Below are 21,055 nucleotides of genomic sequence, written 5' to 3' on the forward strand. Positions count from 1 at the left end.
ATGTGGGTGGGGCAATACCCCCCCCTTCCCTTGGATTCCAACTCCCTTGGATCCACAGCAGCCTCCGAAATACTGTCCACCTAGTTTCTGAAGCACAGGTGTGCAGAAATGTCATATACAGAACCACCTTTGTTCAGTTGTGAATCGCCTCTTTAATCAGGATTCTGTTAAAATATCGTGCTAGAAATCTATTTGGACATCTTATGAGATTGTGATGGAACTTTATAAGAACATCCAATATGAATAAAATTTAGATATCCAACAAACTCTGCCTTCCTGAGACATATAAATCTGAAATTAAAATACATAAGTAAGGAGGGCAAGTATTGCATGGTGCACTGGGTGTTATACGCAACTAATGAATCATGGAACTTTACATAAAAAACCAGGGATGTACTGTATGGTGACTAACATAATATAATAAAAAAATATTATTATAAAAAATATATAAGTAAGCTTTAGATAAACACAAACAGATAAAATCCAGATTGGAGAAGTCAATCACTGTTCGTTGTATAAAGGCCTTCGCTTGTTTATTCACACAATTCTGACAGGCTTGGGAATCTATTCCTAAATTCATCAGATTCAAAGCATCAAATTAGTTTTAGGGAGAGAATTGCTAGAAACAGATACACTAAAAGCAGAAAGAAATCACAGCCGGTCACTTGGAAGAAAGAAAAAAACAAAAGGAAAAAAATTTTTAAAAGGCTCCTAGAGCCGCGTAATCTGGCTTAAAGAGCCCGATAGGAATCAGTGTATTCTGAAGACACTATTGTGTATTTGGTATTGATACAGATGGTACTAGTCTTAAATCATCACATAACATTTACATCTGCTGAAAACAATAGTCTATGTTTAATGAGGATTCACTAAGATTTCTTTGCAACTTCAGATCTTTGAGGGCCAACCTCATCTGTCTTGTACCCCCAATGTCAACCAAGGACTGTCTTTATGCTAGACATCAAGCAGGCAAACAATAGCTGCTTAAAAACAAATTAATTACCTTTCAAATTGAATCTTAGCTACCTGGAGGGTCTTGGACTTTTGCAATAACTATAATTCAGTCTCACTTCTGTTAGTTCCTTCTCTGAAAAAGTCTTACATATTCAAATCCACCCACCTTAGTTGTGTTCTCAGGGCAAAAATACACAGTCTCAGGGCCCCATGGTTGTATGATCATTTTGACTGAAACTCTAATGGAACCTAAAGCTCTTGCTTTCTTTCTAGAAATCTTTTGTCCAAATCCTCCGTCTATCCTTAATGGGCATCACACTGGAACTTCTCAGGGAGACATTCCCTATGGAAAGGAAATTACTTACACGTGTGACCACCACCCAGCCAGAGGGATGACCTTCAACCTCATTGGGGAGAGCACCATCCTCTGCACAAGTGATGGTCAAGGGAACGGGGTTTGGAGCGGCCCTGCCCCCCGCTGTGAACTCCCTGGTCCTGCAGGTCAGTGCACATTTCCCTATGCCCCATATAGATCAGAATATCTAGGCGAGAACCTCCCTATTGCTATGGGGACAGTCATTTTTGCTTGGGAACATGGCTTTCCTATAAAAGTCAGACACACAGAATTACCTGCTGGGCAAATAACTGGGTTCTAGATGTGCCAAGCTGCGTCCCAACTGGTGGTACTCTCATGGCCCTTCCCACTGGGGTGAGGAGTGTGGGATAGTGAGAAGAGGAGGAGGGAGAGAGTGGGGAGAATCAATGAGGCCCAGACTTTATACAAACTATTTTCAAACACTAAAAACAAACACCAAAGAAAACACTCTCTCCTGCCATCTCTATTCCAAGTTGTATTTTGGGGCGCCTGGGTCACTCAGTCAGTTGAGCAGCCAATTCTGCTCAGTCAGTTGAGCAGCCCAGGGTTGTGGGTTCAGCCCTGCATCAGGCTCCCTCCTGGGTATAGAACCTACTTTAAAAAAAAAAGTTGTATTTCTATTGGACAGATGGGTGTGCAGAACAAAAAGCACATGTTGATGGCTGTATTTTACTTCAGATTTGATGCAGTGGAAATAACTAAAGAAACTCCGATGCAGGGGTTTGTATTCCTTTTGCTCCTTCTAAGTGTTCTGCTCAGCCTGTGACTGCATTTTGTTGACCCTTTGTCTCACTTTTGGCAATGGGAACTCAAGATGCCCTAGAGAAGTGGAGTTCAAGGCTGTGCTCTTGGCAACTCCTTCCTTTTACCTATCAGTCTGGCATTAAATGACAGTGCCCGACAATCGGGGGCTCGTTCGTGGCTGTGATTGTCCACACAAGCTCTGTGCGCCAGTGAGGACAGACCGCACTGAAGGGGTCGTTTATAGATCGGGGTGGTACTCCCCTCTGATGCCGTCTGCAGGTGGAGAATACAGGTGATCCTGTTTAAAGGCTGAAGGTCTACATTAAAAGAGTCAGTCTTCCCACTGAACGGTAGATAAGTAGTGCCTTGGGACCTTGCCTGCCTTGGGTCTTCCTGTGTCTCTAATATTCAAAGACATTATTAGATATGTTGGTGTATTTGTACTTCTTTGTTTAATTGAATGTCTTTTCTTGTGTTTGGGGGGGATCTTGTTCTTAGGATGCCCACATCCGCCCAAGATCCACAATGGGCATTACATTGAAGGGCATGCGTCTCCTTATCTTCCTGGGATGATCGTCAACTACACTTGTGACCCAGGCTACTTGTTGGTGGGAAGAGCCTTCATATTCTGCACGTACCAGGGAACCTGGAGCCAATCTGATCATTATTGCAAAGGTGTTTCTTATTCCTGCTGGGTTTTTTAATGGAAAATTGATGTATGAGTTTGATAAGGCTGAGAGATCTTTCTGAGAAGATTGTGAAATGAGTGTCAATAAGGGAGGGAGAAAAGCAGGGGAAAAAAAGATGGGAAGGAGGCTACCCAAGGAGTCTCAGCTCTACCAAATTAGTAGGAAGAACTGTTGGAATTTCCAGTAATACAGTAGACATCAAACACCAATTTAAAATGACTTGCAGGCTTTTAACCAATAATATATCTCAGCTCAGAAGGACCTCAGAGGGTCACAAGTGGTCCTCACAAATACCTTAAATAAGAGGCTAGAAGCACAGTTTTTCAGTGAGGAAAATTGAAGCATGGAGCAAAGTCGAGAGCAATTAATTCCTGGAATTACTGAATATGGGTCCTTACTGTAATTTCCGAGACCAAAGGTGAAGTGCTCATTTCATCGCTTCCCTAGAAAGAGTTCCAGGAATTACTGCCTTTACTCCTGTTTGCATACACTCAAAATCTTTTGTTGGCAATATTCTTTAAAACTACAAAATATGGAATTAAAAATAATATTCTGTGACTAAGCATGGTACTGAGGCCTTTAATAAAAATTGTTTGTGTTAGTCTCCAAAAGAGTCTGATGAGGTGGGATTATTCTTGCTGTTCTACAGAAGAGGGAATTGAGAGACCCAGTAACTAGTCCATGATGTGCAGCTCGTGGGTGGTGGTGCCAGCACCGGGCCACTGCCTAGCCCATGCTTTTAAACACTGCACTATATTCTGTCTCCTTTCAAATGTGGTTCTTTTGACTTTGCACAATTCTAAGTTAGCAATTTGCTTTTTGTCTGTTTTCTTTTCTTTTTTAGAAAACTAAGCTAAGGGCAGGGATGAGGTAGGAGGGACTTCAGACATGCCCATGTTTCAAATGTTAAGGAGCAGTTAGTCCTATGACTGCCTTGGTGGGTATAGGACCAGAGGGCCCTCCCCAAACTAAAAGTCAGACTTTTTGGCTAGCCACCCTCTGATTTTAGAGAGAGAGAAAATGTAGAGAGAAAATCTCCACAGAGATGGTTAAGTGGCTCTCCTGTATTTATTTGCAAGAATGGACTGCATAAACTGCGGAGTCCCTATATCTCTACAGAAATAGGAACGCTTACCCTTCTTTGCTTTAGTTGCATGGAGAAGTAGGAAGATTCGGGGAATACTTCAAAGATTAAGTATTCCAATTAAGACTCTGAGAAGGTTCTTCTCCTGAAAACAAAAGGGTAATATTCTATTCTCTTGGTGGCTGCTTTCAAGTAAAATTCATTTTGTCTTAATAACTGTCCTCTTCGAACATGCTTTATCGTGGTCACTGTGGGTCTTCAGCATTAGCAAAACCAGCCAGGAACCCCGTTAAGATTAGGATCTCAAGCGCCATTCCTAAGAACTCTGATTCTGACATTTTAAGCTGGGGTTTGGTCTACTTTTAACAAACTAATCAGCATATTCTGCTGTAGGAAGACCACAGACCATACTTTGGAAAATACCACTTTACCTTGTTGGTTCCTATACAGAAGAAAATAATTAAGCCTCATGTTGGGATAATTACAACCAAAAAGCAGGCTTTGCTTGAAGCTGAAGAAGGTGTCAATAGCTGGGCAGAGAAAGAAAGCAAAACAAAGAATAAGCTAAATAAGATAAAAGAAAGTAGAAAACTTACATTTTAAATTTAGAATCATGATTTACTAGCTTCTTAGTTTATGCATAGAAATGAGCCAGAAACAAGCATTTGATAATCAGGAAGCAGAATACAGGTATCTGTTGTATACCTAAAGAGAGTTAATGTGATAGTCCTGTTTCCTTACGGTGGGACACAAGTGGATCCAGAGTTAGAGCATGGTTATCGTAATTCCCAACCTTTCCACAGCTGCAGAGGTGTCAATAATTAAAAGTGGATGTGTAATACATTCCATATTTCCTTACTTTACCCAAGAAATGAAAAGTCAGAGAATTTAAAATCCTAAGATGCTGAGCGGGTCTCAGGAGTTCTTGACTGAAAACATGACTCATCTTTGCTGAAGGCAAAGTAGTTGAAGGTCATACATCTCTCCATTATGTTAGTTTCAACTAACAATGAATAATAAAATATCAACTTCCTTCTCATTTTTCTAATTTCAGAGGTAACATGTATCCTCCCAGAGTCGATGAATGGAATCCGGAAGGACCTGGAAATGAGAAAAGTGTATCGCTATGGAGATAATATAACTTTCGAGTGTGAAGATGGGTATACACTGAAAGGCAGTCCCCAGAGCCAGTGCCAGGCAGATGACACATGGAACCCTCCTCTGGCCATATGTACATCTAGTCAATGGAGCTGCAAGAAATGTAGGTCCTTCCTTAGTCATGGTTACTATTCATTCATTCATCTATACTGTCATTGAATGTGGTGTGATGTTTATAGCACCTGCTAAGAGCTAAGGAGCACAACAGGAGCTCCTAATTCTTCCCAGAAAGACCTTAGCAATGAAAGTAAGGCAAGTCTTGCTCTTCTCACACCGCTCAACCCATTCATCTCTCCTCAGAAACCCCCCTGAACCCTTTTTTGTCTGTATTGCTCTATTGTCGATTACATGGCATAGTAATGATTTGTTTATAGCCTGTGGGCCTTAAAGTTCAGGAGCACATCAGTGGTAGAGCAGGCCTTCAAGAATATTTCAACACAAATGAGGGAGCACTTTACAAGGTACAGAGACAAGATAGCTGGTCTCCCTCACTGATGTAGACTACAGGATTTTAAGGGGGTACAGCTGGATAGAGCAGATTTAGAAAGCACGTATGAGTGAAATCATATGGTATCTGTCTTTCTCTGACTCACTTATTTCTCTTAGCATATTACCCTCTAGTTTTATCCACGTCATTGCAAATGGCAAGAGTTTATTCTTTTTGATGGCTGAGTAATATTCCATTGTATATATATACCACATCTTCTTTATTTATTGAAGAACAAAACAGATGAACAGAGGAGAAGGGAAGGAAAAATAAAATGAGTTAAAAACAGAGAGGGAGGCAAACCATAAGAGACTCTTAACTATAGGGAACAAACTGAGGGTTGCTAGAGGGGAGGTGGGTAGAGGGATAGGGTAACTGGGTGATGGGCATTAGGGAGGGCACCTGGTATAATGAGCACTGAGTGTTGTATGCAACTGATGAATCACTAAACTCTACCCCTGAAACTAAGAACACAGTATATTAAATTAAAAAATTAATTACTTAATTTTTAAAAATCATGTATCATTGAGCTCAGAAGAGTAGCCCTCTGCTAACAACTAGAAAGTGATATAAGATAGAAAATCCTAAACCCTAAACTTGTATACATCAGTTGCTGATGAGCAAAATTTGTATAATCATCCTTAAGCGAAATTAGTACGAGGCTGCCCTCCACAATTTTTCTAACTCTTTGTTATATGATTGAATGCTAAGATTGTTCAAGATCTATTTTTTATAGTTAATTCCTTAAATGTGTTAACTAAGCTGACTCACATAATAGTTCCAAATTATAAATCTGACAGTCCCTTAATGTCAAATTATATGTACTTCTTTGGCAAAAATCTCACTGTTGAACTGACTGGATGCCTTTAGAGAATTCTGAAGATGTGGCTGTGGGAGAAAATTCACATAATTGGAGGAACAGCTCTACCAGATATTAAAACAAAATATAAAGCCACAATACATGAATCACTTTATGCCAACACAAAAATATTATTTTTATAAATAAGTGGAACAAAGCAGATGTTAATAAAATAAAGGCTATTATAAATAAAATAAAAGTACCTTGCAGATAAAATAACAGACATCAATCCATGGGAAAGGAAAAGATGATCAAATGCTATAAGGTAGCATTGAAGAAATTTTGACCCTTTCTTTTTATCTTATAATAAATACCCGATGGAAGAAAGAGAAGTTTTAAAAGTGAACATGGCAAAGCTAAGGTAGAACTTAAGAAGAATATTTATGAAACAGAAGGCCAAATTTTGAGCTAGAAATAGCACAGAGAAAATCATAAAATGTCAACAAATTTGACTTAGAATTTATGTACTTCAAAAAGTAAATTAGAAGACATTAGCCTGAAGAGAAATATGTGCAAATATAATGAAGGGTTAATAGTGTTATCATGCAAATAGCAGTAGTGGTGGTTGTGATGATTGTACAAGTTGACATATATTGAACATTTCATTCCACTGTTGAAATATTAGAGAGATTCTATAACTACGTAAAAACTTAGATCATGGGAAAATGTCCCAGAAAGGAATGTACCAGAACATTTCAGAATATTTTTTTAAAAAATCAGTGGTTCTAAGCCAAAGCAATTTTGCTCTCCAGAGAACATTGGCAAAGAAGAAGAGGAAAAAAAAAAAAGGCAAGAAATCACTTGATGCTTCCTCGATAAATACTGATTATAGCCAGAATTGTTGGCTTATTACATCCTGAGACTTCATTTCACAGATGCCCTAGGAAGAGAAGTCCACTAAATAATGAGCCAAATTCTTAACAGTAAAGGAGAAAAATTACAGGGACTCTTATTTTTGCTTCACGTATTTCTGTATTATTTGGATACTATTAAATTTGTGATGAAGAAAAAATATATATTATGAGCAGTAAACAAGAACTAATACCCATCTATTAGTGATTCCTTTATGACAAGCACTTCTCTGAGTCCTTTACATTTGTTCTTTTAGTTCTATGAGCTCTTGAGCAAGTTAATGATTATACCTAAAGTAATGAAAATAGTTTGTCCCATTAAGTGGTTTTCAAGATTAAGTGGGGAGAAATATATCTATATATTTATATAAATATATAAAAGCTCCACGAGGGCAGGGATTTTTGTCTATTCACTTGTGTCCCCAGCATCCAGAATCAAATAGCTCATAATATGTTCTCATAAATATTTAGGGGATGAGTAATCTTTTGAGTTAGATGTACTGTGATCGCTAATATACAAGTAAGATTAATGAGATACAGAAAATTCAACGAACATGGCAAATATATGGCTATTTAGTAATAAAACTGATTTTTAACTGAGCCAATTTGACTCCAAGAACTTGCACCCTTTTCTTCTTTTTTTTTAGGATTTTATTTATTTATTTGAGAGAGAGGGAAAACATGAGCAGGGGGAGGGGCAAAGGGAGAAGCAGGCTCCCCAGTGAGCAGGGAGCTTGATGCTGGGGCTCAATTCCAGGACCCCAGGATCATGACTTAAGCCAAAGGCAGACTTAACTGACTGAGCCACCCAGGTGCCCCAACTTGCACCCTCTTCTATCATTCTACTGATTCTTTTTAGAGCTGACAAGCTGAAAGAGACAGAAGTAGAATTAGTCCTAGAAAAGTAGATCAATTTAAGGCTCTCTAGTTCCTGAAGACCTACTAGAGGCATCCTGGAATCACAGATTCCAGAAATAGCTTTCTGGAGCTGAATGCAGAAAAAAAGTAGTTAGGCAGGCATAGTCTGCGAAGGACGCTAGAAAAATATACACCACAATTTTAGGACAGTTTCACCAAGTAAAAGATTTTTCAGGGTAGTACCATCATGTGTGATGTATTTCTTTTATACTGGTTTATAAATTCTCTGCTGTAATTTTCTTTTATGATAAAATTTTAAGTTGAAAAGAAAAAAAAAACTACTTTGCTGAGTGCACAAGATAAAATGAGGTTGTGGGAGGGAAACCAATGGCGTTTTATAATAGAAAAATATTAGACTGTGTGCTGAAAAGAAATCAGGATGGATTGTCACTGGCTGAGAGCTCCTGTCGATCATGCTGTGGGCCAGACTGATGTTGTCCTGGCTTCTGTCTTCCCTTCAGGTACAAGTAGCGCTCTCATAGTCGGTAAGTTTCGTGGAGGGCTGGATGAGGAGCTCTAGCACCTTTAACAGTAAGTATTCACTTACAGTGAATGAAGCGTAAAAGGAAAGACCAACGTCTCCTACATTACCATTTCAGTTAGAAGGAAAGTAAGTTGAAATTCAGGCCATGGTGCGGCAGGACTGGGATCCTCACGGGCAGAAAGAGTAGTGTCCCTTATCGAAGGTTCTATACTGGCTTTGAATCATTACAAATGCATAATCATCCTTCTATTCTAACGGAGCTGGAGAGCACAACTTCCTCTTTGGTTTATAACCCAGGAGGTTTCTTCAGGATGGTGTCATGCCCACTTGCACACAGTGGAGGCCACAAAGACCAATTTCCTAAGCCCATGTCAGAGGAGTGGTTTGGTGGTAGACTTTGTTGCAGAGAGTAGCTTGTGCCTGCGCCTTACACAAGACAGGAGCGCAGGGTCCCGCAGCGCCCCCGCCCCGAGCTCCCGCACTCTTCTCACCTCTCTGTTGAAAGGCTGCTTTGGACTAAAGGTTACAAACTGCTCTGCTCACCCCTTATCTGTGACCCTGCGGTAGTAAGACTAACGCGCTAGATTAAACCAGGAGTAGAGGGAAACTCTTCAAGGTAAGCCTGTGTGAGGTGTTTCTTAAAAGTAGAATTTAGGGGTGCCTGGGTGGCACAGCGGTTAAGCGTCTGCCTTCGGCTCAGGGCGTGATCCCAGCGTTATGGGATCGAGCCCCACATCAGGCTCCTCCGCTATGAGCCTGCTTCTTCCTCTCCCACTCCCCCTGCTTGTGTTCCCTCTCTCGCTGGCTGTCTCTATCTCTGTGGAATAAATAAATAAAATCTTTAAAAAAAAAATAAATAAAAGTAGAATTTATAGTTACATTTAAAAAACTCACTGGCAACCTCCGGTGGGACTAGATATTTAGAGTTTAAAACCTGTGGGTTACATTTTCCATGCAGTCAACGACCCTGTTTTACTGCCTAGGTATTTTCTTTGGCATGATCTTCTTTCTTTCATTCATCATTGGTTCTTGGTGGATAATTGTAAAGCACAAAAAAAGGTAAGTATAGCCATATTCTCCTAGAAAATGTCTACGACTGTACCGCTTCCTCTTGAAAGCCAAAGAGAAGTGAAAGAAAACCTCAAAAAAAACCCCACAAAAAACCCACCACTACTACATAAACAGATGTAATAATTCCTAATTATAAAGCAGGCCCTTGATGTACATTAAGGATAGAGAAGTATTCACACTAAAAGAAATACAGATGATAATAACATTTTTTTCAGTGATACTTAAAACTATATAAGTGTTTCAGAGATCTGTGCCAGTACTGAGGGAAGAAAATAATACATATTTTCTATTATCTCATAACCACCATCAATCAACTGGATAGCCATTCATTCAACATACACTAAGATTGTATTTTCTCACACCCCATATACCACTTAGCATCCAAGACCACTTCTAGGCCATTCCTCAGATAACCATTTGGTCATTGATCCTTGGAAGCCCCTCCCGGGACACCTGTCAGTACAACCCTCTACTCTTCCTCATGCAAGTTTGCCCTTCCTCATCCTGTGAAAACTGGCTCCTGACTCAGTCTTCCTCTTTGTCTCAAGGGATGCCCTCGTTCTAATTTCCAAGAAAGGGTAGAGTGAGTGAGTAATGAGGAAGTACTGGTAAGTGGAGGAGTTAACTCTTTGTGCTTCCACACTTAAATGCCTAATACCAACACATATCTGAAACCTAAATGCACTGTATTGTATCATTTCTCATTTCATTTCTGTACAATGAAGTGCATCTTAACCCCTGAAGAGGCAGAGTAGCGTTACCAGGTGAGATTATGAGCTTTGCAATCAGTAAGAGCTGTGTTCACACCCACTTACTAGCTCTGAAACCCTCAGCAAGACACGTACCTTCTCTAAACTTCATTTTCCTTGTCTGTAAAATAGGGACAATAGTTCCAACCTCACTTAACACACTGCCTCGCTTAGGATGAAGGTCAGAAAATGTTAGCTGTTGTTATTTACCCGTGATTGTTATTGGCATTTAAAAGTGGTTAAATCCTTGGCATTACTGTCAGTCCTCCTATGCCTCATGACCACTACTGCTGCTCTCCAAACTGTGGACGTCAATGTACAGAAAACAGAACTCCCATCTTCGCGAAAACAGAAGAGGAAGCCTTGAGTAAGATCCGCTGTGCGGAGCCGTTGACCTTGTGAGGCTTCAATGTCACAATCTGGCAGTAAATGATTATTTGCCAGTCAGAATTGCTTTGGAAATAGGTGTTGTTTTAAGGCACGGACACTTGTCTATAAGAATTCAGCGTCTTCTGACACACCGTACAGGATGGTTTTCATACGATTTCCTCCTTCGAGTTTTGACTTAGTCGTGAAAGGTGGGATTTGGTTATGTTGTCCTTTTACACACCTTGCAAAGATTTCAGAAACTTGAGGCAAATTCTGCCCTAAATTTCAAAATGAAAGCCGCTGACGAATTTCTTCCACGACTGAAATGTACATAATTAAGGTACCTTTCCTATTTTTCTTCTCCTGCCACTTAGCAATAATACAGATGAAAAACCTCGAGAGACGACCCATTTACATCCTCAAGAAGACGGCCGTGTAAAGCCGCAAACTCTGCAGACGAATCAGGACAACAGCAGGTACCTAAGTAAATACTGAGCTCCTGATGTCCTCGAGAACTAACGTTGGAGATGATTTGCAGGATCCGCGTGTGTTGCTGCTCTGGTCGGATCACTGGTACCAGGGGAGTTAGAAGGTACTTCAGGGAGGGGAGAGGCCTCGGTGGTTGTTTCTGATGGATTCCGGTTGTTTCCAGTGAGTTGGTGAGGACTGTCGTCAGCGCTATGCACAGGCACTGTTTTCGCAAAGCACTCTTGTATTTTTGTGCAGGGACGCTATGAACCTGTGAGAAGGAAGCTTTCGTTTTTGTTGTGGAACCCAAGCATTTGCCACGTGGGGGTGCCTCCGGGTCCCCCACTTCCCTCAAACGCACAGGGTCACCTCAGGATCCTGTGGAGACTTTGGGTTTCCCCTCCCCTGCTCCCCACTCTCCTTGAATTCTCTGCCTCCCCTGGCCTCAGGTGACTGCTCTCTCCCTTCTGTCCCCCACACCTCCTGTCACCACACCTCATGCCTGCATTCCAGGAATTCAGAGTAGCAGCTTACTAGCACAGCTGTTGTGTAGTAACTGTTTCGTGGTTTGCTAAAGGATTGGGGTGAAAAGGGAGATTATGCTACGACCCGAAGTGGCGCACAAGGTAGAACCGAATATTAGAAATCACTGAACCTAAAAGTAACTGTTTTCGTAAATCAGGTCTTAGTGGAACCCAGCCTCAGCCACTGTTAGCCTACTTACAGCTACTTTCTCACTGCAACAGCAGAGTTGAGTAGAAGTCACAAAGGGAGAGACTGGGTGGCACCCACAGCCAAAATATTTACTATCTAGTCTTTAAGAAGATAAATGCCAGACCCTAAACTGTATCATAGGATCAGGATTTTCTGCTTGGTCCCCCTGTTAGCCTTGGCTTTCCACCCTTTTCCTAGGCCTCTCTCACATTAGCCACCTGTTCATTTTGTTCAAATCTTTAATGTGTTCTCAGGGTACCTCATTTTGACTCTTGGTTTTCTTGTAAATTCAAAATTCCATTTTTCTTTATTGTACAGAGCCATCTGCCCAGTCCTTGCTTATTCTGGCTATGCCCAAGTGTCCTAACATTTCTATCTATCCAGATCCTTAAGAACACTGTCAGAAACACCAGCACCAAAAGCCTGTAAAAGGGATTAGGCCACTCCTGTAGAAAGCAGATGCAAAAGTATCACATTTTTAAATAAATTTCCTTTCTGTCCTCTTTCCCATATATCAATGTGCATTAATTCAAACCTGCCATTTTTTATCAACAAACGTGTTGGAAATCTTAAATTCAACAGAGGACAGTAGAAGTGGCCCCAGGAAAAGGTAAAGGGGTAGGAGAGGCATTTTATAGTTAAGGTATAGGCAATTCAGATCTTCTAAACAAACATAGAAGGTAGGGTCAACTTTCTCCTAATTAGAATGTGTGAATCCCAATGTTTACTATCTGGCTTGTACTCACTTTGTTTTTGTTGAATAGCTTGTTTTTTGTGACTGTTTATGGAAGCAAATGAAATAGGCATTGCTTTTTAAAAATTCAGAATTGCTAATTAACTTTTTGAAGCTTTAATGATCATCCAGCCTGATTCTTCTGGAAATAGCATTTGCATATACCTGGGGAAACCTGACTGGTAGATCCAGAGGACATAGAACTCTTGACATGGTATGACTTCCTAGGGGAGTATTTTTTTCCTAATGTCATTCCAATAGTTGCAAGGGAAAAGAGCATTATATTAACACAAATACACACACAGGGGAACAGTAGTCGAACAATGCGGGAGATTTTAAGATTCAAATAAGACAGAGAATATTATGCTTTCCGGGATGCTGTACACCTTATGCTCCAAGGCTCTTGGGTTGATGCATCCTTTGATTTTACTCTGAAGGAAAAGCTGTGGGAAACTGACTCACAGCCCACTGTGCGGCCACTAAATAGAAACACACAAGGTACTGCCCACTGCAAGGGCCACGGTTGTCTTCACAGAAGTCCATTTAAATACACATACAGAAGAGTACTTAAAAGATCATCTGGTTTCTCCTCAGTCCTGCCAGGGTAGCTACCTACACACGTGACCATTTTTCTTCCCTTCAAACTTGCATTAACCCAGCTCAGAATTCCCTCACTCAAGCAGCTCTCCCCAAGTGCTCTGATGCAAAGGAATGTCTGTCTTTGGAACTCATAGCAGCTACTGTCTGTGCCTTTTAGAATGTTTTCTTTTAATAGTAATATTTGCTTTTAGAAAATATAGAAAATACCAGAAAAGTATAAATAGAAAAATTACCTGTAATAGCTTCTATCCAATGGCTAATATTCACAAGCTTCTTCGCATACTTTACAAGGTTATACGTTGAGATTATATTGATTGTATGATATTAAATCCTGGTTTGGTTTCCACCAAATGACAAACATTCCCTTATCATTACAAACTGTATATAAACTTACATCCCATAGAATTCAGAATTTCATTTACCGTTGTTGCCTGTTAGTACTATTGCTCTCATTCATTTGCTATTCTTCACTGATCAGCCACTTACTCTACCAATACTGTACCTGTGCGTTTTCTTTACCATGCTTGACTAGCTTATGAGTAAGGACCCCCTTTCATATTTCCCCCAATTCGAAGTATCGATTTAATCAAATGAGAAATGTACAGTCAATAGTTGAGGGTAAACTGATCAAAATTTCATGTATCCTCAACTTTTTTGAAACATTCTTTTATATCAAGGTACACGTAAAACTGTGCACACTGACTGTTGATCAACTTTGAATAAAATGGTAGGAAGTCCTACCTAATGAATTTGCCTCCAATCTCCTTTTTAAGACTGAATTTTGGCCATAGAGTTCTACAGGACCAAGGTTGATCATCTGTGGCAAGATACGGTAGATAAGGAGTGAGTCAGAGTCAGTACCAACCTTAAGACCTGTGCGCCCAAGCCGGGAGCAAGGGCAGAAAGGGTGATACAGGAAAAGAGGCAGATTCCAGACACAGCTGCGTGCTAAAGGACATGAGAATGTTCAAAGATGACGCAGGTAACAACAGATGCTGGGAAGTCTTGTGAGGTGGAAAGAAAACGATGATGAGGGATCAGGTGGCAGGAATGATACGGGGTGTCAGGTGAGCTGCTGGGCCTCCACAGGGATGTGTTCCACTGCGGGGAGGACAGTCTTCCTGCCCTTAAGGGAGAGGAGAGGTTTCAGCATGGCCAGGAAAGCGTTCGGACCCCTTGGACTACACAATATCTTCTTTCACTCTTGACTGTGGTAGGGGGAGGACATACTCTCTGAGACAGACCCTGCTCCAAACCAGCAGCTCCTGTTTACTTTCTCTGCCATGACCTGGCTCAGAAAAGAGAGTCAGAACTATGTTGTGTGTTATGAGGGACCTCTATGTTTCTGGAACAAGGTTCTTTCTATTTAGTTGCTCAACATTGAGAACACTTTTCCTTTGGCAAAAAAGGCAATGAGGAAAGGTCAACTTTTCATTACTCCCTCTCTTATCTACTCAGTGTCTCAATTTAGGCCATATTTTCTTGTGCCCTACATAGCAACCACTAAGGAGGGCAAAACACTTCTTCTGAACTCGTAATTACGTGTAATGTTAGTATCACCATTTTAAGAAGCAAATTCTGGGCGGTTCAGTTGTCACCCATGCTGTCACCTGAATAAAAATATCCTGTTATTTCAGTGCCCTTCCTTGACAAAGTACTCCAGCGCCGGACAACACCTCGAATTACAACGTTGTGGGAAAGGAGACAATCCAACAGTGTAAGATGTGAGATTCATAAAATCTTGGAAGCGACCTCCCGGAGACGCAGCCATGTGCACTTGAAGATGCTGAGGTGCTCCGAGGAGCTAGTGAAAGCTCCCTCCTCTTAGCCTGGATTAGTCACTCCTTGTGCTCTGTCCTTCTGCTGGAAGCACACACCATCTAGTTAGGGGAAGACTGCACTCAGGGTATGCAAATGATCTCAGTTACTTAAAGGAAGAAGGTGTCACTTTGGCTTTCTGTTTATAGTCTGTGATCCGCCTTTCTTATTTTCAATGTTCATACTATGGAATGGGCTCATTAACAAGAAGATCAAAATCCAGGAGGAAGACGTGAAAAACAAAGTCACGTACAATTATACTACTCAGTGATAACCACTGTTGATTTTCGATTCATCTTCTGCTAACCTTTCTTCATCTATGTTTGTTTCTTTATACACCCATGTCTTTCTTAGTTACTTTTTCTTCGATAGAGCAAAATCTCCTATTGATCAGATATAAAATATAGCGAGATCAGTTTTTACTTTCACTAGGAAAAAAAACGTATTTTCTGTTTATTAAGAAGGTATTAAATGAATCTGGGGGAGAGGTTTTCAAGACAAACATCTTAAACAATGAGCTCTGGATATTTCGTAAGCTCTATTTCAAAGCAATTTGTACTGTGTGTATAAAAACATACTCTTTTAAATCAAACAGTAATTTTATTATAAAAGCAAGTGACTTACTTTTTGTATAGATTCAGAATATGCCAAATAAACTAAGAAACCATGACTTTTAAGAACTGCAAAATTCATGTACAGGTCTCTACATAGGTGATCCTGGAGTACCTAAATGGGCCACATACAGAGCAGTAATTTATTTGGGATGATATTACGGGCCATGCTAACGATCTAGAAAATACCAGAATCTTTCTGGACATTTAACAATAGATTTGTACATGACGACTGATAGCTACTGTGTAATTCTGGGTTTTAAGTTGCTTTTAGACTATATTCTGCCACACTCACCTTGATAAATCCAAAGAGTGACCTGGACATCACCTTGAAGTTTTCTTTAAAATCATGGAAGAAAGGGAAAAAACAGCATAAGCAAAGTCAACTGGCAAACTAGGAGGAAAAAATTACAACTTATATCATAGACAAGGGTAACTGGCATATTTAGAGAGTTAAACTTCAAAGACCAACCCTCCCCGCCTCCCCCCCCCCCCCCCCGCCAACCTCCCTGTAAATGGGTAAAGGATATACAGCCAGGCCTCCAATAAAAGAAAGGCAAGTAACCCATGTATATATGAAAAGATCCTCAATGGTTTTGCTTAGTTGAAACTTAGAGAAATCTATTAGGTCTTGAGTTTCTGAAGAAATACATTTTAAAGGAGGACTAGAAATTAACTGTTGGGAATTGGCCTTTCCTAGAATAAAAATTCCCTATCACAAGAAAAAAACATAAATTCCTCTTTTCCGCCCAGAATGCAGTAGGTCAGGGACTATTGTGATAACCTAGTATCTGATGCCTGGGACATTGAATTTCAAGAAATTCATGAGATTTTTTTTTTTTTTTTTTTTTTTTTTTGCCTGTGACATCAGTGATACATGGGAGATACTATGTATACGAAGTATGGGTAAAATACTGAACTAACTTCATTTGTATTGTTGAGTAATTCTGTTAACCTCTGGCCTTACATTTTTCATCTGAAAAGCAGGGCTGGACCAACTGGTCTCCAAAACTATTCCTAGTGCTAATATTCTTTTTTTTCTCATTTGCCTTTTGTGTACACCTAAGTGTGAGGTGTAAGTTCAAGTCTATGATATTTAAATAAAATGTTCTGTCTCCACCATTATAATGAGAAAGAAATTTTTAAAAATTCTTTCTAAATCTACGTCTGGAATATGGTTTGTAATATATTTACTTTTTAAAGCCTTTAAAAGCAAAGAGGAAACAAAATGAATATGGGTTCCTTCTGAGAAGTGCCCTGCTTTCTGTACTGAATGGTTTCAGAATCCTGTGTCGGGTGCGGTTTACCACTGGAATGTTCTTGTTGGTAACAGCTAAATAGGAAGGTCCACTGGCTGGCAGGTACTTACCAGGTAGAAACACAGATGGCACAGCTCCCCGGCCCACATCAACAAGACGGCTTATCTATGCTGTTTAGCCATTCTCTGCCAGCTTTCACAGCGAACCTAGCGTGTAATTCACCATGACAGCGGAAAGCCTTTTCTGAGAGGACTCCCGGGCCCATTCCAGCTGCTACCCCCACCTCTGAAAAGCATGATGGAAATATACAAATTTAGGAGGCCAAGATTCATCTAGCATTAAGATTTATTTTACAGAAGTTGGCCTCTGTTTAATGACATCGCCACACACCTACCTCCGCCCTAGTGCCATTCATAAAGCCTTAAAGGAGATCTAGCACATCGCTCAAAACCTGGTCTACACACAGGCACGTTCTCCACGCTCTCCTGTCACTTTGGCAGTGCGACAAATCTTCAGGGGGAGTTGCAGGCACCGGAAGCCTTTACTCCCCTACCTCACTCAAAGCCTTGACTCTTGAGTTCTATTCCTGTCCAGGCGACAGGATGTTCATTGTCAACACTCTCCCTTTGAACCAAGTCACTAAAATGATCTCAAGGCTAAGGAGTCAGATCACAGCTTGCACTGCCTGATACAGGAACGTTTTCTGTGCAGACAAGTTGCAGCTTCCTCCTTTAGAGGCAAACCCACCTTGCTCCTAGTGTCTAAGATTATTAAAACAAAATCTCTCACAACGTTCCCAGCACTTACTTGGTAAATCCATGCTGGGGAGAACTGGCAGAGACATGTCAGATGCACCTGACGGCAACAGCCATGCATTTCGGGCAGTATTCACAGGCATTGACGACGCACCTACTACAGACCTGGAACTGGCTTAGCACTGGAGCTACAGCAAGAAAACTCGAGCCCTGTCTCATGGAGCTTTTCCAGAAAAATAGGGAACAGGGCTCAGAACCTTTCCAATAGAGCCTTAATTTGGTCCAATGCAAATAAATAAATCAATGTGAAATTTTTAAATTATATTAAGAATGACTTGATAGGGGTGCCTGGGTGGCACAGCAGTTAAGCGTCTGCCTTCGGCTCAGGGCGTGATCCCGGTGTTATGGGATCGAGCCCCACATCAGGCTCCTCCGCTGTGAGCCTGCTTCTTCCTCTCCCACTCCCCCTGCTTGTGTTCCCTCTCTCGCTGGCTGTCTCTCTCTCTGTCAAATAAATAAATAAAATCTTAAAAAAAAAAAAAAAAAGAATGACTTGATAAACACTAGGCATGGAGTTTACTGGTAGAAGGAAAGTTCCAGTAAAACCCCAATTCTTGAATGTAATCTACCACTTGTAACTAGGAAACCAAACACCAGCCATATTTTCCCAGCTTTTAATTCACTCATGAGAAAAAAAAAAAACTTTTAGGGGTAGATAACGATGGGAAAATGTTTTCCTCTTATTGAGATGTAAGGGACGTATGCCATTGTACACAGAGGGTTGCAGAGAACAATAGATTTCTGTTTCCACAAGTAAGTGTCAACTTGATCCACAGAACATTTCTGTTCTCTCTTACAATTCTAAGAATCAACAGAAACGATAATTCCCCCTCATTGAGTTTCCAGTGTCTCCTTAATTATACCTCCTTCAATGAAGTGTCATCATAGTGTATGGTTTTTGATGTGAAACCTTGGGGTTTGGGAGCGAATGGTCACAAAAGAATTCTTTACCTGTCTTTGGTGCCAAAAAGGTCCTTTTACAAAAGCAGTGGGACAGGACCCCTGGGCAGAAAGCACTGCACTGGGATTGTGAGGAGTGGCTGATTATATACTATCAAGGTGGGCGGGGTTTGGGGATAGCAGAAGTCTCTAAGGAATTTGGAAGCAAGATTTCCAGGACCTTGAGGGGCTAGCTGTTGTTAGGATAGGTCATTTATACTATCTAGTAAAACCTGAGTCACGAGACCCTTCAGATGTAAATCAGTGAGTCATATACTTGGAAGATGATTGCTAACATGCTATCTTGAGGGGGGTAGAGATAAAGGAAGTTTCTGAAGGAATTTTCATATGTTAAAGAAGACTTACAAGATCCTGGATTTCTGCCTAAGGTTGCCTTTGCCTCTAGGGAAGCATTACACTGCGGGAGTTGAGATCCTGGAGGATGGTCACCCTGCCTGTCCCAAGTACTTGTCGATGGGCTATAAGCTATAAGAAAGTTTAACTAATTTTTTCTTTTGCCTTTGTTCTCCACGTAAATTTTTATAATCCAAGATACTAAGCTGTTTATTTTATATATCAATCCACAACTTTGTATCATTTGAAAATAATGTTTTGATCTGGAAGGAAGAGCAAATTCCAGAGTGTCTTCAGTACATTTCAGATACAAAATTTTAAACATATATAGTTTTATAATTCCAGAATATGAATCTGAAGTTTATACAGAGAGTTTACATTTTCTTCCCATCCTCTCATACCTTAATTCTGTTTGATGCAGGTTTTATCAACATCATTCTATGAAAACAGTAGCAGTTGAAATACAAGTTGGATTTTATATTTTTTCCTTACCTGATTGCAAATGTAACATAAAGTCACTACAGAAAACTGGAAAACACAAAGAAAATGACATATCCATAATCCTATGAAGTGTTAGTTAATGTTAGTATGCTCCAACTCTGTTTACATGTATCAATACACTACTTTTCCTTTAATAAAGGAATGCCAAAAGGCACATATTGATTTGGAATCTGCTTTTTCCACTTACATATATATCACAATTTCTCACATAGACTTTTTTACACTGCCTGCTGCACAGACATTCATACCATAAAGCCACCTATCAAAAGTTCCTTATACTTTGGCTAGACACTTAGGATTTTTTTTCCCCCAAAATTATACATCTTTGGTCACAGCTCTGATGATTTCTTTGGGATAAACTCCAAATGAAAATGGTGGTTTAAAAGTCATGGCCATTTAAAAACTTAACATATGGAAAAGTTAAATTAAAAGCCAAAGTTTGAGGGTATTGGTCCCCCCAATACAATTACTCACATTGGTTGACATTTATTATTCTTGGCCAGCTAATGGGAAGAAAATGTCAATTCCTTCTACGTACTCTTTTAATACAAGTCATGTGAATTTTTCCCTCTTACTAGTCATACAGGTTTAATCAGAACTCTACAAACAGATCTGGCTCATTCTTAATTTTCCACTTGATTTTCCACTGAGAGACTGTGTCACCAGAAACGTTCTCCAGCTTATGGATTCCTCTCCATCCCAACAATTATGGCTTTAAGTACTTCCAGGAGGTTGGCAATTAATACACCCTTGTCCTTACCTTTTTCGTGCATGTTTTTTGCCTCTTCAATAAAGCATTTAGTTGCTCAAGGGCAGGGACCCCAGAGAGGTAAGGCCCAATATGCTAATGGCCCGGTGTGGTTTAATAATTCATCTACCTTGCTTAACTTCAGGGGTTGGGAGTGCACTGGCCAAACCTCTCAGCGTCTGAAATCTAGCAGGCCTCCAAAGCATCCAAGAGCAGACAGACGCTGAGCCATGGAAATCACAAGTATTGTCCCTAAATATGCCCGATTAATGCCAACTCTTGAAACAAGGGCCCAGGGAGTCCGGAGTGTCCCACGACACACTGGAGCCGCGAGGGGTGCGGCCCCACGACGACCCGCTGCCTGGGCCTTGGGTTTCTAGCGTCAGGTCGCTGCGCTTTTCGCTCAGTGCGGCGTTCCATTCTGGAAAAGGGACAAAGATGACCCCGCCAGCTCTGCTTTCCTTCCCACTTTTCCTGAGTCCGGGCGGTGAGCCCCGCAAGCCGCCGGGGTCCTCGGGTCGGCGTGCACACTGGATCGTCGAAGGGCCTCCCCGCGCCCGCGGGAGGGGACCAAATCGCGCAGCTTCCGGGGCCTGACCCCAACACCCCCACGCCGGGTCGGGGAGGCTTGTGGGGCCCCGCACCCAGGCCCCGCCTCCGGCCTCCGGCTGGCCCCGCCCATTTCAGGAAGGCGAGGCACTT

At 40.9% G+C, this 21,055-nt stretch overlaps 1 protein-coding gene and 1 long non-coding RNA gene across 8 annotated transcripts in view; one reads left to right on the top strand and one right to left on the bottom strand.

The window, feature by feature from the left end:
- CR1 (complement C3b/C4b receptor 1 (Knops blood group)) overlaps nt 1-15,796 on the top strand; it is an 86,518-nt gene extending 70,722 nt beyond the window's left edge. The window contains 7 exon segments of the mRNA XM_045787784.2: nt 1,228-1,455; nt 2,573-2,749; nt 4,902-5,108; nt 8,582-8,605; nt 9,588-9,663; nt 11,168-11,269; nt 14,946-15,796. Of these exon segments, the coding sequence (XP_045643740.2) occupies nt 1,228-1,455; nt 2,573-2,749; nt 4,902-5,108; nt 8,582-8,605; nt 9,588-9,663; nt 11,168-11,269; nt 14,946-14,958 (827 nt within the window). The 3' untranslated portion in view covers nt 14,959-15,796.
- Nucleotides 12,810-21,047, bottom strand: LOC123785800 (uncharacterized). 7 transcript variants are annotated; one of them, XR_015722466.1, is made up of 4 exons: nt 17,107-21,047; nt 16,033-16,076; nt 15,751-15,852; nt 12,810-15,509 (listed from the first exon to the last, which is right to left on the bottom strand). It is a non-coding gene; the product is annotated as an uncharacterized LOC123785800 (long non-coding RNA). The 7 variants fall into 7 exon arrangements; XR_015722465.1 differs by lacking the exon at nt 15,751-15,852 and having other exon boundaries at nt 17,107-17,281; nt 17,391-21,041; XR_015722459.1 differs by lacking the exon at nt 15,751-15,852 and having other exon boundaries at nt 17,107-17,281; nt 20,366-21,038.
- Between the last annotated feature and the right edge of the window lie 8 nt (nt 21,048-21,055).

The sequence above is a fragment of the Ursus americanus genome, chromosome 2 (genome assembly GCF_024610735.1).
Source record: "Ursus americanus isolate L20-20 chromosome 2, mUrsAme1.1.p, whole genome shotgun sequence".
Lineage (NCBI taxonomy): Eukaryota > Metazoa > Chordata > Mammalia > Carnivora > Ursidae > Ursus > Ursus americanus.